General features: G+C 50.3%; 7 protein-coding genes across 7 annotated transcripts; 3 read left to right on the forward strand and 4 right to left on the reverse strand.

The window, feature by feature from the left end:
• The first annotated feature begins 59 nt into the window (after nucleotides 1-59).
• LAESUDRAFT_731947 (acyltransferase ChoActase/COT/CPT) lies at nucleotides 60-2,736 on the forward strand. Its single transcript, XM_040910142.1, has 9 exons — nucleotides 60-401; nucleotides 474-723; nucleotides 780-811; nucleotides 865-1,169; nucleotides 1,224-1,767; nucleotides 1,856-2,046; nucleotides 2,116-2,348; nucleotides 2,404-2,441; nucleotides 2,490-2,736. Exons 1-9 carry the CDS (start codon nucleotides 110-112, stop codon nucleotides 2,636-2,638), a joined length of 2,034 nt encoding a protein of 677 aa, XP_040758532.1. The 5' UTR covers nucleotides 60-109; the 3' UTR covers nucleotides 2,639-2,736.
• Nucleotides 2,737-4,155: 1,419 nt separating this feature from the next.
• Nucleotides 4,156-5,464, reverse strand: LAESUDRAFT_764322 (uncharacterized protein; the record flags this gene model as incomplete). Its single annotated transcript, XM_040913423.1, has 3 exons — nucleotides 4,156-4,479; nucleotides 4,529-4,684; nucleotides 4,742-5,464. The coding sequence occupies 3 exons, from the start codon at nucleotides 5,462-5,464 to the stop codon at nucleotides 4,156-4,158; spliced, it is 1,203 nt and encodes a 400-aa protein (XP_040758533.1).
• Nucleotides 5,465-5,618: 154 nt separating this feature from the next.
• On the reverse strand, nucleotides 5,619-6,657 carry LAESUDRAFT_665317 (uncharacterized protein; the record flags this gene model as incomplete). Its single annotated transcript, XM_040905182.1, has 3 exons — nucleotides 5,619-5,854; nucleotides 5,919-6,090; nucleotides 6,139-6,657. The coding sequence occupies 3 exons, from the start codon at nucleotides 6,655-6,657 to the stop codon at nucleotides 5,619-5,621; spliced, it is 927 nt and encodes a 308-aa protein (XP_040758534.1).
• A 172-nt stretch (nucleotides 6,658-6,829) lies between these two features.
• Nucleotides 6,830-8,366, reverse strand: LAESUDRAFT_665344 (uncharacterized protein; the record flags this gene model as incomplete). Its single annotated transcript, XM_040905183.1, has 3 exons — nucleotides 6,830-7,438; nucleotides 7,497-7,667; nucleotides 7,713-8,366. 3 exons carry the CDS (start codon nucleotides 8,364-8,366, stop codon nucleotides 6,830-6,832), a joined length of 1,434 nt encoding a protein of 477 aa, XP_040758535.1.
• A 583-nt stretch (nucleotides 8,367-8,949) lies between these two features.
• On the forward strand, nucleotides 8,950-9,513 carry LAESUDRAFT_708413 (uncharacterized protein). Its single transcript, XM_040906685.1, has 3 exons — nucleotides 8,950-9,120; nucleotides 9,185-9,339; nucleotides 9,402-9,513. Exons 1-2 carry the CDS (start codon nucleotides 8,960-8,962, stop codon nucleotides 9,327-9,329), a joined length of 306 nt encoding a protein of 101 aa, XP_040758536.1. The 5' UTR covers nucleotides 8,950-8,959; the 3' UTR covers nucleotides 9,330-9,339; nucleotides 9,402-9,513.
• Nucleotides 9,514-9,648: 135 nt separating this feature from the next.
• On the forward strand, nucleotides 9,649-10,624 carry LAESUDRAFT_739475 (S-adenosyl-L-methionine-dependent methyltransferase; the record flags this gene model as incomplete). Its single annotated transcript, XM_040911008.1, has 5 exons — nucleotides 9,649-9,701; nucleotides 9,755-9,820; nucleotides 9,875-10,350; nucleotides 10,421-10,487; nucleotides 10,540-10,624. The coding sequence occupies 5 exons, from the start codon at nucleotides 9,649-9,651 to the stop codon at nucleotides 10,622-10,624; spliced, it is 747 nt and encodes a 248-aa protein (XP_040758537.1).
• On the reverse strand, nucleotides 10,552-13,432 carry LAESUDRAFT_527125 (ARM repeat-containing protein). Its single transcript, XM_040902816.1, has 12 exons — nucleotides 13,261-13,432; nucleotides 12,972-13,206; nucleotides 12,813-12,921; nucleotides 12,678-12,748; nucleotides 12,485-12,613; nucleotides 12,148-12,429; nucleotides 12,001-12,097; nucleotides 11,812-11,951; nucleotides 11,512-11,762; nucleotides 11,367-11,462; nucleotides 11,048-11,314; nucleotides 10,552-10,999 (listed from the first exon to the last, which is right to left on the reverse strand). Exons 1-12 carry the CDS (start codon nucleotides 13,297-13,299, stop codon nucleotides 10,667-10,669), a joined length of 2,049 nt encoding a protein of 682 aa, XP_040758538.1. The 5' UTR covers nucleotides 13,300-13,432; the 3' UTR covers nucleotides 10,552-10,666.
• Nucleotides 13,433-14,092: the final 660 nt, after the last annotated feature.

The following is a 14,092-nucleotide window of genomic DNA, read 5'->3' on the forward strand; positions in this document are numbered from 1 at the left end:
TGATCACGCCCTCATTCGTGAGGCGCTCGATCCGAGAATGAGTTTAACCGACTCGGATGGCCATGCAAGACAGAGGGCATTAATTAAGACAACACCCCCCCAACATGAAATGCTGAGGCGCACCCAATTACCTCGTTTGTTTATGCAGGCATCTTTCAGCTCCCGACGAGCGCAAGCGGCCTCTGCTAGCTCCTCCGTTTCACGCCTACGTGATCTTCCTCGTCTGCCTGTCCCCGGTCTACATCAAACGCTGCAGAAATACCTGAAATCGCTGGAACCATTTCTGCTGGAAGATGAAGCTCGGGGTGGCCCATCCTTTCGGGAAGCTTACGAGAAACGAGCAGAGTGGGTGGAAGACTTCGAGCGAGGCATAGGCGCGGTATGTCAAGAGCGTTTACTTGGTCGGTGACGCCCCCACTTACAACGGGAGCGTGTTCTTATGGCATTGTTCTGGACATATGCAACAACTGTAGCACTTGACAGAGCATCTCCGACCAATTGGCTGGATGACAACTTCTGGATGAAAAAAGCTTATCACGAATGGCGGGCACCACTTTTGGTGAATTCGAATTGGTGGCTGGCGTTCCACAACGATCCCAACGTGCCTGAAGACGTAATACATGGACGTATACCGACTCGAAACATTGGGTACACGGACTGGCAAGTACGTAGGGCGAGCTGGCTTGTACATCGGATACTGGAATGGAAGGCTCGTTTGGAACGGTTAGCCGTCTTTTATCCCACCATGTTGCTCTTCACTAAGAATGCAACTCCCGCAGGCAAGACTGTCATTCTGACAACACGCGTGCAGGTGTGTTACCTCCAAATCGCTCAAGCGGACCACTGAACGGTCGCCCCTCTAAGGTATCTGGCTTCGAGATACCGCAGGCAAGATGTTCAATATCGCTAGGTTGCCACGTCCGGGTTCTGATACCCTATCATCTTTCCCAACTCCGGGCGACCATGATGCTCGCAAGCTCATCGTTCATGCATATGATTGGCTGTATGCGATTGAAGTGCTTGACGAGAACATGCAGTCGCTTCCTCCGGCATTGATTGAACGTCGGCTAAAGGCGATAGTCGCCGACGTTGAGAGGCGGCTCGCCCGTGGTGAGCGTGCTGTGCCGGTCAGTGTTCTTACCACCGATGAGAGGGACCGGTGGACAGAGGTTAGCCGCTCTTCCATGATGGTGCTTCTTACTCGCTTAACAAACGCGTTATAGGATCAAGACCATCTTCTGTCTCTTTCTCCGATCAACCATAGCATCCTTCGCACGATCAATCATTCCCTCTTCGCCCTCAGCCTTGATCATTACACTTACGTGCTCCCATCCGCTTCATCAGACGCAAAATTACTGCTTCCCGAACCATGCACTACACCGGATATCACAGCACATCTCCACAACGTGCGCTCCGGGCCGTCGACGCGCCCAGGGCACAATCGCTGGTACGACAAGCCGTTTACCCTCATCGTCGAGTCGAACACTCGAGCGGGCGCACTAGGCGAGCATTCTCCATGCGATGCGTTGGTGCCGAGTATTGCTGCAGAGTACGCAGTCGTGGAGGCCATCGATAGGGATGCATTTGTGCAGAGCGAAAGGCTGGATGGTTTATCGACAGGATGGGAGCGCCTCGACTGGGTCGTCGACGAACGAATACAGCGGGAGTGCACGGAAGCCGAGCGGAGAGCGAAGAGGATTGTGGATGACTCGGATGACGGGATCTTGTGGTTTGATGCATATGGAGCCGAATGGATCAGAGACGCTGGTGCGTTGGTCGTTACCATTGCGTTTCGGTGTAGGTCTGGCTCATCGACAATCTGTGCCGCTTTGCACGTCGCGATCCTGACCATTAGCGCGTCTTTCACCTGACGCGTACATTCAGATGGCCCTCCAGCTAGCATGGTATCGGACGCGTGGTTGTTTCACAGCGACGTATGAGACCGCACTCACGCGACTCTTCAAGAATGGACGCACGGAGACCATTCGCACGCTGACAACTGACAGCCGTGCCTTCGTGCTCACGATGACTGACCCACACAGTCTCGTAAGCACGGAACGCCTTACTGATCGCGCTGCATACATACCCTTCGTTGCTGACCTATGATCGTTTCAGGCTCGGACGCGGCATGGACTGCTGCTTCGTGCGGTAAAGACCCACACCAACTTGACACGACACGCGGCGACCGGTCGCGGGATCGATAGACACCTGCTCGGGCTGCAGATGATGCTGCGATCCTCCGATGAGGAGCATCACATCCTCTTCGACGACGAACTCTTCACGCGAAGTCAGACATGGAAGCTGAGTACCAGTGGTTTGAGTGCTGGTCACCAATTCCGAGGGACTGGGTGAGCCTGTATAACGGCATTGAAGAGGTCATACAGCTCATGCTCTTTTGTACAGTTTTGGTGCTTCGTACCCTGATGGGTATGGGATCAATTGTGAGTACATCCGAGTAACGAGAGACATGGTTTTACATTGCGCTTCAGACCTTGCAGATTCTGCCGTGATCAAGTTCGGCATTGAGTCAAAATTCTCCAGTTCTCAGACATCAACGGAGCTATTCAAATCAGCAATCACTCAGGCCTTAGAGGACTTGAGATCTTTATGTACAAATGTTCTTACTGCACACCTGTGATAGAGGGGTTTTTTACTCATTGCATTAGTTGCATACAGTTCTAGACACAGAAATATGGTGGTTATTCTAATAATCACCATTCTCAATGTCATCCAAGCTCCTCCATGCATCTTCATCTCTGGTGGCAGCCATCTCTCCAACCAGAGTATCTTGAGCAGCACCCCAAATAAAAGCCCAAGTTGTGCAAATGTACATTGCACGCTTGCAACGTGTTAGCATCACATTTGTGCGGCGACGATCATTAAGGAAGCCAATTGACTTGGAGCGAACCAGGGAGATGATGATGTAGTCATCCTCATTGCCTATGCATGTAATGATTAGTATTGTTAAAGTCTCAATTGATCTCACTCACCTTGAAAGGAATCAACATTGAAGCACTTATCTTGCCACCTCAACCCCTCACTTTTCATCCTGTTCTCCAGATAGTTTCTTTGAGCATCATATGGAGTGATAATGCGATAACTCTTTTCTTCTTCTTCTAGCCTTGCTGCAATTTCAATGGCAGCATTTCCTTCTTCTTCATTCTATTATTGCAGTATATTAGCATAAGGCTGACGTAAACTGTTAAAACTCACCATCCAACTGGTATCAGATCGCTTTTCACCACTGGGGTCAATATCAAAAAAGTAGCTCAGAGGTTCCTGAACAGGATGTAATGGGTTGGAAGCAAGTCTTCCTTCATATACAGCACTAGAGATGAAATCTCCAATATGTGGTGGCATTCGATCTGTTCAGACATATTAGAATCATCTTCTAGATCTGTTTTCATCACATATATCACATACATTGTATGTCCAATAAAATTGCAGCAGCATGCAAATGCTCAACTTCAAAGACACTTCTCAGGTCTTCAATCTCATCCTGGCCATAGGGTGGCACTGAAAAATTTATAAGAAAATAAACTCTTGAATAACTGCAAAGATGAACTCACATTGCTGATCATCTCCAATAAAACACATTTTCTGAATGGTGTCAAAGTTTTGAAGAGGAGGAACATAGTCATTGACAGCAATCTGACTAGCTTCATCAACAACCAAGATCTTGATGGGAACTTTGAAAGTGAGTTTCTGAACTTGAACATTGGATAACATGGACAGGGTGCAAAGAACCACAGAGCAGTCTTGTAGTAGTCTAGCTGCCTGCTTGAACTGACTTGACTGGATGACATTCTTGTTGATCTTCACATACATATGTTCATGCCTAAAACAAATCAATATATAGAATAAATATCATCATGGACATCAAGACACATACCATTCAAAGTGAAAATCTGCAGACACTAACACCTTCCAATTCAAAAAGCCAACATCAGCCAGCTTCTCTGCAATGTTCTTGACTGCAACATTGGTCTGTGCAACAAGCCAGATGCCACTGTAGCCTGCAGCCACAGCTGATTGGACAAATGCTGCAATAACTGTAGTCTTTCCAGTGCCTGGAGGCCCTTGGATCATCGTGATACGAGTTGTATCTGTCAGAGAAAGCATATGCTTGGCAGCTTGAAGTTGAGAGTCATTGAGTCAATCAGATAGAACAGGGGGAATGGTATCTGTGGATATGAACTCCTCTGGCCAGCTGAACTCCTGACTAGGCTGGAGAATGTACTTCAAGAATGGATTGGTCAAGAGATGAACATGCCCCTGAAAAGCGCGCAGTGAATGATAGGCCTTCTGTCTGTCGACGATGGTCGGCTTCGCTGCATTCAGGGTGGTAACCCCCAATATAGTCTTGCCTTCGAGACGATCTGCTGTTTCAATAGTAGCCGATCGTCCTGCGACGACAGCGGTTCCTCCACGGGTCAAGTATTCTGCGCCGGTGGCGTCACAAACTCTCAGTTGCATATCCTGTGCGCCAAGTATGAGTGGCGATAGATGTTATATAAAGAAGACATACGGAGTTCTTCCTAAACCGATCCTGAAACCGATCAGCCGTCAACTTGGCCTTCTGCTTATTGGTGAACAATGTCTTGAAGTCGTGCGCTGTTGTGTTCGTCTTCTTCGCGGCTAGGCGCTGGTCGCCCCGCGCGAACTGCGCAATCAATTTCACGTACTTCGTTATAATCCTCTCAGCGCTGCACCTTGCTAGACAAGTTGTCATGCAGCTCACCTCGTCATCCATGTCTTGCGTATTCACTCGCTTGACACCATTGAAGCGCTCCTCCATGTCGGCGATGTTCGGCAGATAGCGGGCAACCCACGCCCGGAGAGCGACTGAGTTGAAGCATCGTGGCAGGGACGTGTCCCATGTAAGGTCTTCGAACGCGCTGTCTATGTTCTCCTTGTATAATTGCTCGTCTTCTCCTACTGCGAACTTGATAGCAGCGAATGGGTCACGATCGGAACCCTCTCCTGGTAAGCACGCATCCTGGACGTCGATACCGTTGAGCATGCGCAGTTTACGATCTAGATACAATGCCGCTGCCAAGGGTCCTAGATCAAACGCGTAGAGGAAGCAATCGGCATTGCAAAAGACTTGGGAGGACAACATCTCCCTTTGTGCGTTTGCCTCGTTGTTGAATTGGATGATCAGAGCGACAGTTTCGCTGGCGAGGGCAATGGCGCACAGCGTCCCGGCGGAGCTGTACGCTGGGGAAATACCGATACGGATGGGGATGGGCAAAGGCGACGAGGGCGCGCCCGAGAGCAATTCCTGGATCAGCTCCTCAGTCAATAATGACTCGAGAAGGGTATATAACTTGATAGGCGGTGCATCGCTATCGACCAGGTTCTGGTAGATCGTACGGGTTTGAGGCGTAGACATGAAGGACGGTAACAGGCAGGCCTTGGTGAAGGTGCGCTTGTTGCGAGAATCGATGCGCTCAGCGCTCATGCCCCGTTCTTGCCTCTTTCGGTCCAAGCGTGCTAGGAGCCACGGTCCACAGACGACACTGCCACTCGCCACGCAAACAAAAACAGTGCATATGCAAGGCAACTTCTACACAATACAAAAGATATAGCAGTGTCGATACATGGCTTTGCTCAGTTTAGAATTTGCCAGCCAATACGTCTTGCCAGGTCAACCACGCATCGTCTCCCCACTCATCAGCCAGTTTGCCTATGAGTGAGGCCTTCGCTTTGTGCTGCAAAAACGCACGACTAGTGCAGATTAGCATGCTCTTCTTGCATCGAGTGAGCATGACGTTCGTTCGTCTCATATTTGACAAGAATCCGATCTTCTCAGAACGCACGATGGAGATTATGATATGGTCCTCCTCGTTACCTATGCAACAAATCCAAGGTGTTAAGATTGCGCGAAGAACGACAGCACAATGCAACCGCTTTACCTTGGAAAGAGTCGACATTGAAACATTTGTTCTCCCAAGGAAGAGATGCCGCCTTCAGCCGACTTTCGAGCAAGTTACGCTGCGCGTCATAGGGCGTGATGATCCTCGTTGTCTTGCCCTGCTCATGTAACTGCTTAGCGATGCGGACAACTGCGTCAGCTTCGGATACATTCTGCAACTCATGTGAATATAAAACTTGTCCAACGTTACGGGCACCTACCGTCCAACTGTTGCCGGACTTCTGCTCCTTGCCTTTCGCAACGTCGATCAGACGGCAAGATTGTCGACTTATGATAGAATGACATGTCTTCAACTGACCGCCGTAGACATGTCGCGAGATGAACTGCCCAATGGGCTTTGGCATGCGATCTGACGATTGTAGTTCAGTAATCAATATGACGAGGACCAACAGGTATTTACATTGCGTGTCCAGGAACACTGCGTCTTTGTGTAGATGAGCCAGCTCGAAGATGCTTGAGAGATTGCCCAAGTCGTCCTGACCATATGGGGCGACTGAGAACGAGAGCGCTAGTGTGAGAGCGACGGACAAGCTGGTCAAATCGAACGTACGCTGCTTATCATCGCCAATGAAAGCCAACTTCTTGATCTTGCTTCCGAAGTTGCCGAGTAGAGGTAAATAGTCTCCTAACTCGATTTGACTGGCCTCGTCAACGATGACGGTGCTGAGTGGCACGATCCGTGTGAAACCTGACAGCACTATGCGGGGATGAGATAGCATGCTCAGCGTGCAGAGTATCACTCGTGAACCTAACAAGAGCCGCTCCGTGCCAACGTGGTTATCGGCGAACTCGTCAGAACGTATAACGTTGCGCTCGATTTTCTCGTAGAGGTGTTCGTGCCTGAACGTAGAATGATGTTCAATGGTATTTCACTCCAGAAGCAAAGGCAGCTCACCAGTCAAAGTGGAAATCCTTCGACACAAGGATCTTGTAATCAAGGAATTCTACGTCGACAAGTTTCTCGGCGATATTCTTGACAGCGACATTCGATTGAGCCACAAGCCATACACCTTGATCTCTCCCTTTAAAGCCGTCAATGGACAAGACAGATGCTGCAATTACAGAAGTCTTGCCCGTTCCTGGAGGACCATGTATAAGACATACACGATCCTGCTCATCTTCGGACAGTATGAGATTTACAGCGGAACGCTGGGAAGGATTAAGCAGAGTGGGGTATCGGATGATGGCTTCAACAGGACGTCGTGAGCTTTCACGCGAATTCGTCCTGAATTGGGACGGATCAAGACCGAGGATGCGTCGGACGATGGGTAACTTGAACAGGTTCGATCGACATTGCAACAAGGCGAGCAGGACCTCTATGCGATCTTTCTCCAGGGAAGTGGGTTCTTCGCGACCGACAGTGTACACAGAACGGATCTTCCCATTCATGGGCACTGCCTTCGTTATAGAAATCCTTGCCGATTTTCCTTCTACATGCACGGTACGGCCGTGGGTCGCAACGGTCGATCGTTTTTTCGAAACCACCTCTACCAGTAATTTCTGTGAGAGGCAGTTGTCAACCGCCGTCACATATCACGTTTAGTCGAAACGCACGAACCTGCGTCTGCGATGTCCGGAGACGTGTTTTAAATCGCGTCAGATCAACGTTGATCACACCATCTTTGCTTTTGCGGCTAAATTCTGCAGCAACGTCGTTTTTGACCTTTGTAGGTTTCAGGGCGTGCAATCGATCTGCATCGCGGACGAACTTGCTGATCAATGTGAGTTCCTGCATGCGATGTAAGCAAATAGGAATGAATCGCGGACAGTAGACCTTTGTGTTGTACATCTGCGTGTCTATAGTGGACACTTCCGATAGACCCTTCTCCGCATGTGCGAAGGTCGCCACCATACCGGAAGCCCATGAGCGAAGGGCAACATTCGCCAATTCACTTCGATCGAACGCCACTCCCTGGAAGGTGTCATGCACCTCATCCTCATATAATAACTCTTTCGGTCCTAGAATGCGGAACAATGTAGCGAGGGTGTGGCGGTTGCCGGTCACAATCATTGATTGCAAGTCGACCGCCTTCGAGATTGTGAGCCCATAATCATGATGCAAAGCTGTCGCAATTCTATGCATGTCGAATCCGAGCTTACGAAATGCAACCGCGCGAAGTATCCTATTGCTGATGATTTCGCGACCGCGTAGCGTCTGCGAAAGTTGTTTCCCTGCATTAGATTTACCCTTCTTTGATGGTGTCATCTTGATATACAGGACGTGAGAAGGAGTGGAGAGCGCTACATAAGCGAGAATGCCCTTGGGACCGAAGCGTGCCGCCAGACCAAGAACATCTGAGTCGGCTGTCTTCAAGAATGTGTCGACAATGGCCTCAGTAATTCCCACTTCGGTCGTCTGCATGACGTGGATAGGATCATATGGCGTTTTGAACAAGTTTTGTTGAATCCTGTAGGCCTGAGTACCCATTGCAAAGCGAGTATATAGAAGGGCGAAAGACTAGGGGGAGGCTGCCCGAAAATTAACACAGAGGAGGTTCTTATATAGACTGACAACATGCGTGAGGACACCTGTCGCAGCATTTGCATTAAGTTCCGACGGAAACCTGGAGGATACGGCAGAAATGGCCACTCGAGTGCCTCAGGGCTGTGGCGACCTAGTCAATACGTGTGGGTACCTTCTCTTTCAGTGTCAGATCTGCCAAACTTATGCGAACATTGAAGACTGCTGAACTGAACAGGCAAGCTTCGCGGGACCGAACAGGAAGGTTGTCCACCGTTTGTTTGAGGGGTGTACTAGTTTTTGATCATTCGCCATTCTTGACAGGTCCGGTGCTGATTGATAGCTGGCGCGCATTAGAAATGAGGCCTGAGGCCTGAGGCCCCTTCTTTGCGCAGTATATAAGGATGTCGGGAGCATGTTGAAGACCAGAGGAAGCGCGATGGAGTCGTAGTCGCCGCGCAACGGTGGCGTGACAGCGGCGCGTGACAGATCGTGACCTCTACTCGGCACTGCGGGTGATTGAGCCGAGCATCATCTAATCGTCTTCCTGTCTACATCCAATGGCCACCCCTTTCATCGTTGGTGTGGGCGCAATTGCAGCTGCCGTTGTTGGCAGACAACTCCTTCGCAAGGTAGGCGCGGCCGCCGGCGAGCAATGGGTGAAGGGCGGCTTCAAGGCAAAAATGGATCGAAGGGAAGCAATAGCAATCCTTGGTCTGAGGTGCGTTTCATACAAGCTGGGCTCGCAAACCTGCACCATGCTAAGCTGTCTTTACCGCATGCAGAGACACACCTCAGCTCAAGACAAGATTGAAGGATGCTCACCGTCAAATAATGCTCGCAAACCACCCAGATCGTGGTGGTTCACCATACCTCGCGAGTAAAATCAACGAGGCCAAGGATTTGTTGGAGAAACAAGAGAGGAGATGATATCCTATTTGTACGTCCGCTATATCTTTTGCTCGCATATCCTTGGCTGACACTGGCCGTGTAACCTCACAGCTATCCTGATGATATATCTGTACAATACCCATAATATCAGCTTCCTCTACCGCAAGCTGTGATCATCTTATGTTATGCTTGCCTCCCCGGTCTTCCACTTGAACGATGCCGCCTGCGCCCTTTAAATCCTGAGCTCTGCCCGACAATGTACTCGGTTCTAGTCTCGACTGGCAAAGTGTCTCGCACGTTAATCTTGGAACCTTGGAAGATGCTGACTAAGCAAGGCAACGCTTTTCACTTGCCACTCATGTCCGACTACTCTATTGAGTTGGCGCCATCCGAGCTCGGGACGAAAGAACAGTGAGTTGCACGATAACCTCACGGGAGCTGACCATAGAGAACGTTGTACATAGCTGGGATAATGTGTACTCATCAGAGTTGTCAAATTTTGAAGAAATCGGCGACGAAGGAGAGATATGGTAGGTCAGCCTCGATGCCAGCTGATCAGGTTTCAATCACGCCCATCCGTCCAGGTTTGGAGAGGACAGCGTAGAGAAGATGGTAAAATGGGCCATGGGCAACGTGCCGCCTGAAACCGCTCCCTTCGTCCTCGAGGTCGGCGCTGGAAACGGCAATCTGCTCTTTGCGCTGCGCAAGGCGGGATATGCAGCGGATCGGATATGCGGCGTGGATTATAGCGAAGACGCAGTTAAGCTCGCTCAAGCAATCGCCACGTCCAGGGAGCACGCAGATGAAGCGGACGGCGATGCGAGGGGTACCGATGCTATCCATTTCGCTGTGTGCGACTTTCTGAGAGAGGACGTTCCCCTGCTGCGCGATATGCCATCCCAGCACGAGGGACCTGCTATATGGGATCTCGTATTGGACAAAGGGACCTTCGATGCAATGGCGCTGGCGGGGAAAGATCAGAATGGCATATCATTGGCCGAGAGTTATCCGACTCGAGTGGAAAGGGTCGTAAAGCCCGGTGGATTTTTTCTTATAACCTGTGCGTGCCGTTATCCTGCTTACTGGCTGGTAATAGCATGCATATTTGTTCTGACTGCCTTATTGCTTAGCCTGCAACTTCACTGAAGAGGAGCTCAAGTCCAAGTTCACAATCCCGGAGACCAGGTTGCGCTATCAGTAGGTATTGTCATTGTCGATGTCATAGCGAATTCAAGCCGCAGTTTGACAGCTCTACGATATCGTTTCCAACGTTTTCTTTTGGAGGGAAGAGCGGAAATGTGTACTCGAGTGTAGCATTCGAGAAAGCAGATTGAAACTATGCTGTGCCGTGGAATAAAGATATAGCGCTCATGTGTTTAACTAAAGTCCAGCGACGACGTGACGATGTCCATCCCTGTCCGCAGAGTGTCTTTTGCGACCTGACTTGCCCATTTGATGAAACCATTGTCTTCGCTATTGTCACCCTTGAACGCCTCGCTGATGAAGTGTATCAGCCCAACAGAGAGGTTCTGCATCCGCGTAGCCTTCATAAACACTTCTTCTAGCGGACCTCTGTTCCTTGTCGTCGGAAAAACGTTGCGTTCGCCGCTGAGCAGAGGTGTGGAGACCTGTGTGCTAATAAAGATCTGGCTCAACAATTCCTTAAGGAACGTGTGTGACTGCTGCTTCAAGATCGTGAAGTCGACAGGCTATAAGGCAATGAGTAGAAGCCGTCATCTTATATACATAGAGCGTACCTTCAGAATCGCGAGGGTGCAACAATCCTTCGCGACCCACCACCCGTATGCCTTCGCGATGTTCCTCATCCTCGTCGACGAGATGTGTTTAACGTTAAATCCGGAGTCTTCGCCCAAGTTCTTGATGACCTCCGCGCCGCCGACGTTCGTCTCGCCGAGATCGCGAAGGAAGTCCCACAGGCAGAACTGTAATGTCACCGTGTGTGAATGAGTGCTCCTGCATAACTGCTGTCCTATGAGTGCATAGTACGGGTTGTATGACTTCTCCTAGAAGGACTGCATGAGCTAGTGTCTCCGAGAGTGTAGGTGGACGCATTACATTTCCACAGCAATGTAATATGACACGGATGATCTCGCGCTGCTGAACCTCGGTCATTTTCAGCTGCGACAACCTCTCACAAGCATCCACATAGTCCTGATATATCATCAGCTACGAATTGAACCAATCGGCCCATGTCACACACCTCGCTGCTCATGAGCACGACGAAGATTCCCCTCCGAATCTCCGTGTTCATCCCTTGCTTCCTAGCCAGCTTGAGCAGCGCGTTCTCGCTCAATGTGTCCGCTTCATCTTTCTCAGCAACCGCGCACTGATTCTCTTGATGATCTACGAGCGGGTCGCCTCCCCATGCCGCGCCGACGAGCCACCACTTGCCCTTGCTTTCGGCAGAGTGCAGGTCCTCAAGTGAAACGCGCAGCGGCTCATGAGAGAGCACTGGGAACGCATAAGGTATTGCTCAGCAGATTATGGCGAGAAGACATACCATGACGCTTCTTGCTCAGACCAGCGAGAAACTTCTTCAGCCGTTCAACCGATTCGCCTCCTGCAGTCGGCACGGCGTTACGCTTGAGCTTGTTGTTCTTGAGGTTCGCGAGCGTCTCGACCATGAATCGAGTGCGAGAGCTGCAGCAATGATAAGTACATGTACGGACAGCCAAGCAGCTAGACATACCTCATCGCGTTCGCTTCACCGGACAACTTGGAGTGCACGATTTGAATGATGCTCTTCAACGCCGTCGGGTCATCTTGCCTCAGCTGTTGCCCAGAATCTGAGAACAGTCGGTGAGATCAATCGCAAGAGCTGGCAGTATATGCTTACTTCGGGTGACCTTTAGGAGGAGCTCGACCTTGAACTCGGTGAGATCGCCATCGAGCAATCCGCGGATGACGTCGCAGACCAAGACGCAGGAGATGACTTGGAAGTTATATAACTCCGATAATAGAATGATGAGGTTGGAACATTCTTTTCCGATTGTCTCGTCGTCTTCCTGTTGAGGTTCCCCGGTAGCACCATTTATCGCTGCCGCTGATACTCGGCCCGTCTGGACGTCGGCAAAGTGGCGCTCGTATGCGGCCACTACGTTCTGCACGAAGGAGGCCGCTGCAGAAGTGCGATCAGACTTAGACATCACTGATAAATCACAGGGTATACACACCAAATTCGATGCCGATGAGTTTATGCAAAGCGGAGACGAAGGCAGCATGAAGCACGACATAAGAATCTAGCAGCATTGAGTGCGCCGAGATGCCATCGATGATGAGGGCTGTTAATGTCGCCGTCGCATCTGCCAAGGGCAATTGCAAATGTCATTTCCGCGCAATGAAGCAGAGCAGAGACATGCTACGTACCATGTCTCCGCTGGTTGCGGTATATTTCTTCCACACCGTCTATGATAGAAGCTATGTTCTGTTCGCTCATACTGCGCAGCGCCCGGATGTCCATGTCAGCACTTAGCACTGAACTACCGATATCGACCATCATACCGATTAAGCAGACCTTTCAGCTGTCTCGTAAGTTTGAGGTCGGCCTCTGCATTGCCTTGTCCACCGCCTTGTGAATGATCCCGCATATGCGGCGGAACATACTTTGATCCTGCGGCCGGTCCAATCACTGTAATGCTGCAAGATATGCTGAATGCTCACCTGGCATAGGTGCAGCAGGTGAATCGTCTGCTTTCATACTTACTTGAGGGGTTTTTACTGGCTGTATGGTTTCCTCCTCACTGTCAAATCCAGCCCATTCTTCGCTACCTTCACCTCCAGAAGGTCCTGGATCTTCTTCCGGCTCATTCCCCTCCTCCTCGTCACTTTCCGATGACTCCCCAGTATCTAGCATATCCTGCTCAGCGTCATCATCTGCAAAGCCTTTCATGTCATTCTGCAAAAGAGGTCTCGTTAACTGAAAATCCCCCGACAACCATGGGCAATGTACCTTGGATTGTGACACTTGCGAGAAAATAGAGCCCTCCATCGTGTCTAGGTCATTTAAGAGGTCTTCCAATAGTGGTGATCAGTAGGTAGATATTGTCCAGGACAGTGCTGCACTTACCGTCTAAACCATCTTCTTCACCTGTCCCGTACTTCACCGTTTTCCTTCCTCTCTTCTTCCAGCCCAGTTTTGCCTCCAAATACGCAATGTACGCGTCTTCCTCTTCTTCTTGCTGCGTGCGAGGGGATACAGATACTGCAGGTGACACGAAGTTCTTGCGGCGACTCGGGTTTGCTTCAAACTGTCGTGTTAATCTCTCCAGCGTGGTTGTTTTCGATGGCTTTGGCTTTGACATTCCATCCCTTGCATGCTGTTCGTCACTCGTATCAGATTCATCATTTCGCCCATCGTTCTTCTTCTTTCTCTTTCCAGATGCTCCCGGCGGTGCAAGAGCAGAAGGTGATATCTTGAGCTTCTTTTTCGCTGGAGAGTCAGAATGTTCGTGCGCGGTGGGGCGTTTCGCAGGAGGCTTTGCCACATGACTATGTGCTGAGTTGTAGTGTTCAGCTTTTTGCTGCTTCTGCTGATGCCGCGCCTGTTTCCGGGCCACTTTGCGAGAGAGTTGGCGAACTCCTGCTTTTCGTCTGTGGTTATGCCCATCGTCTACATCGTAGGATCAGCATGCTGAGCCAGTCAGCAATATACACGGTTCTTACTAGACTGACCCTCGAGCTCCTCGAGGAGAGCTTTAGGCAGCGCAGGGCCAGTGCGTACGGACATTGATGCGAATAAATATGATGAAGGGCTTCATATCGCGCTGAAGCAGGACCTTCCT

The sequence above is a fragment of the Laetiporus sulphureus genome (genome assembly GCF_001632365.1).
Source record: "Laetiporus sulphureus 93-53 unplaced genomic scaffold LAESUscaffold_73, whole genome shotgun sequence".
Lineage (NCBI taxonomy): Eukaryota > Fungi > Basidiomycota > Agaricomycetes > Polyporales > Laetiporaceae > Laetiporus > Laetiporus sulphureus.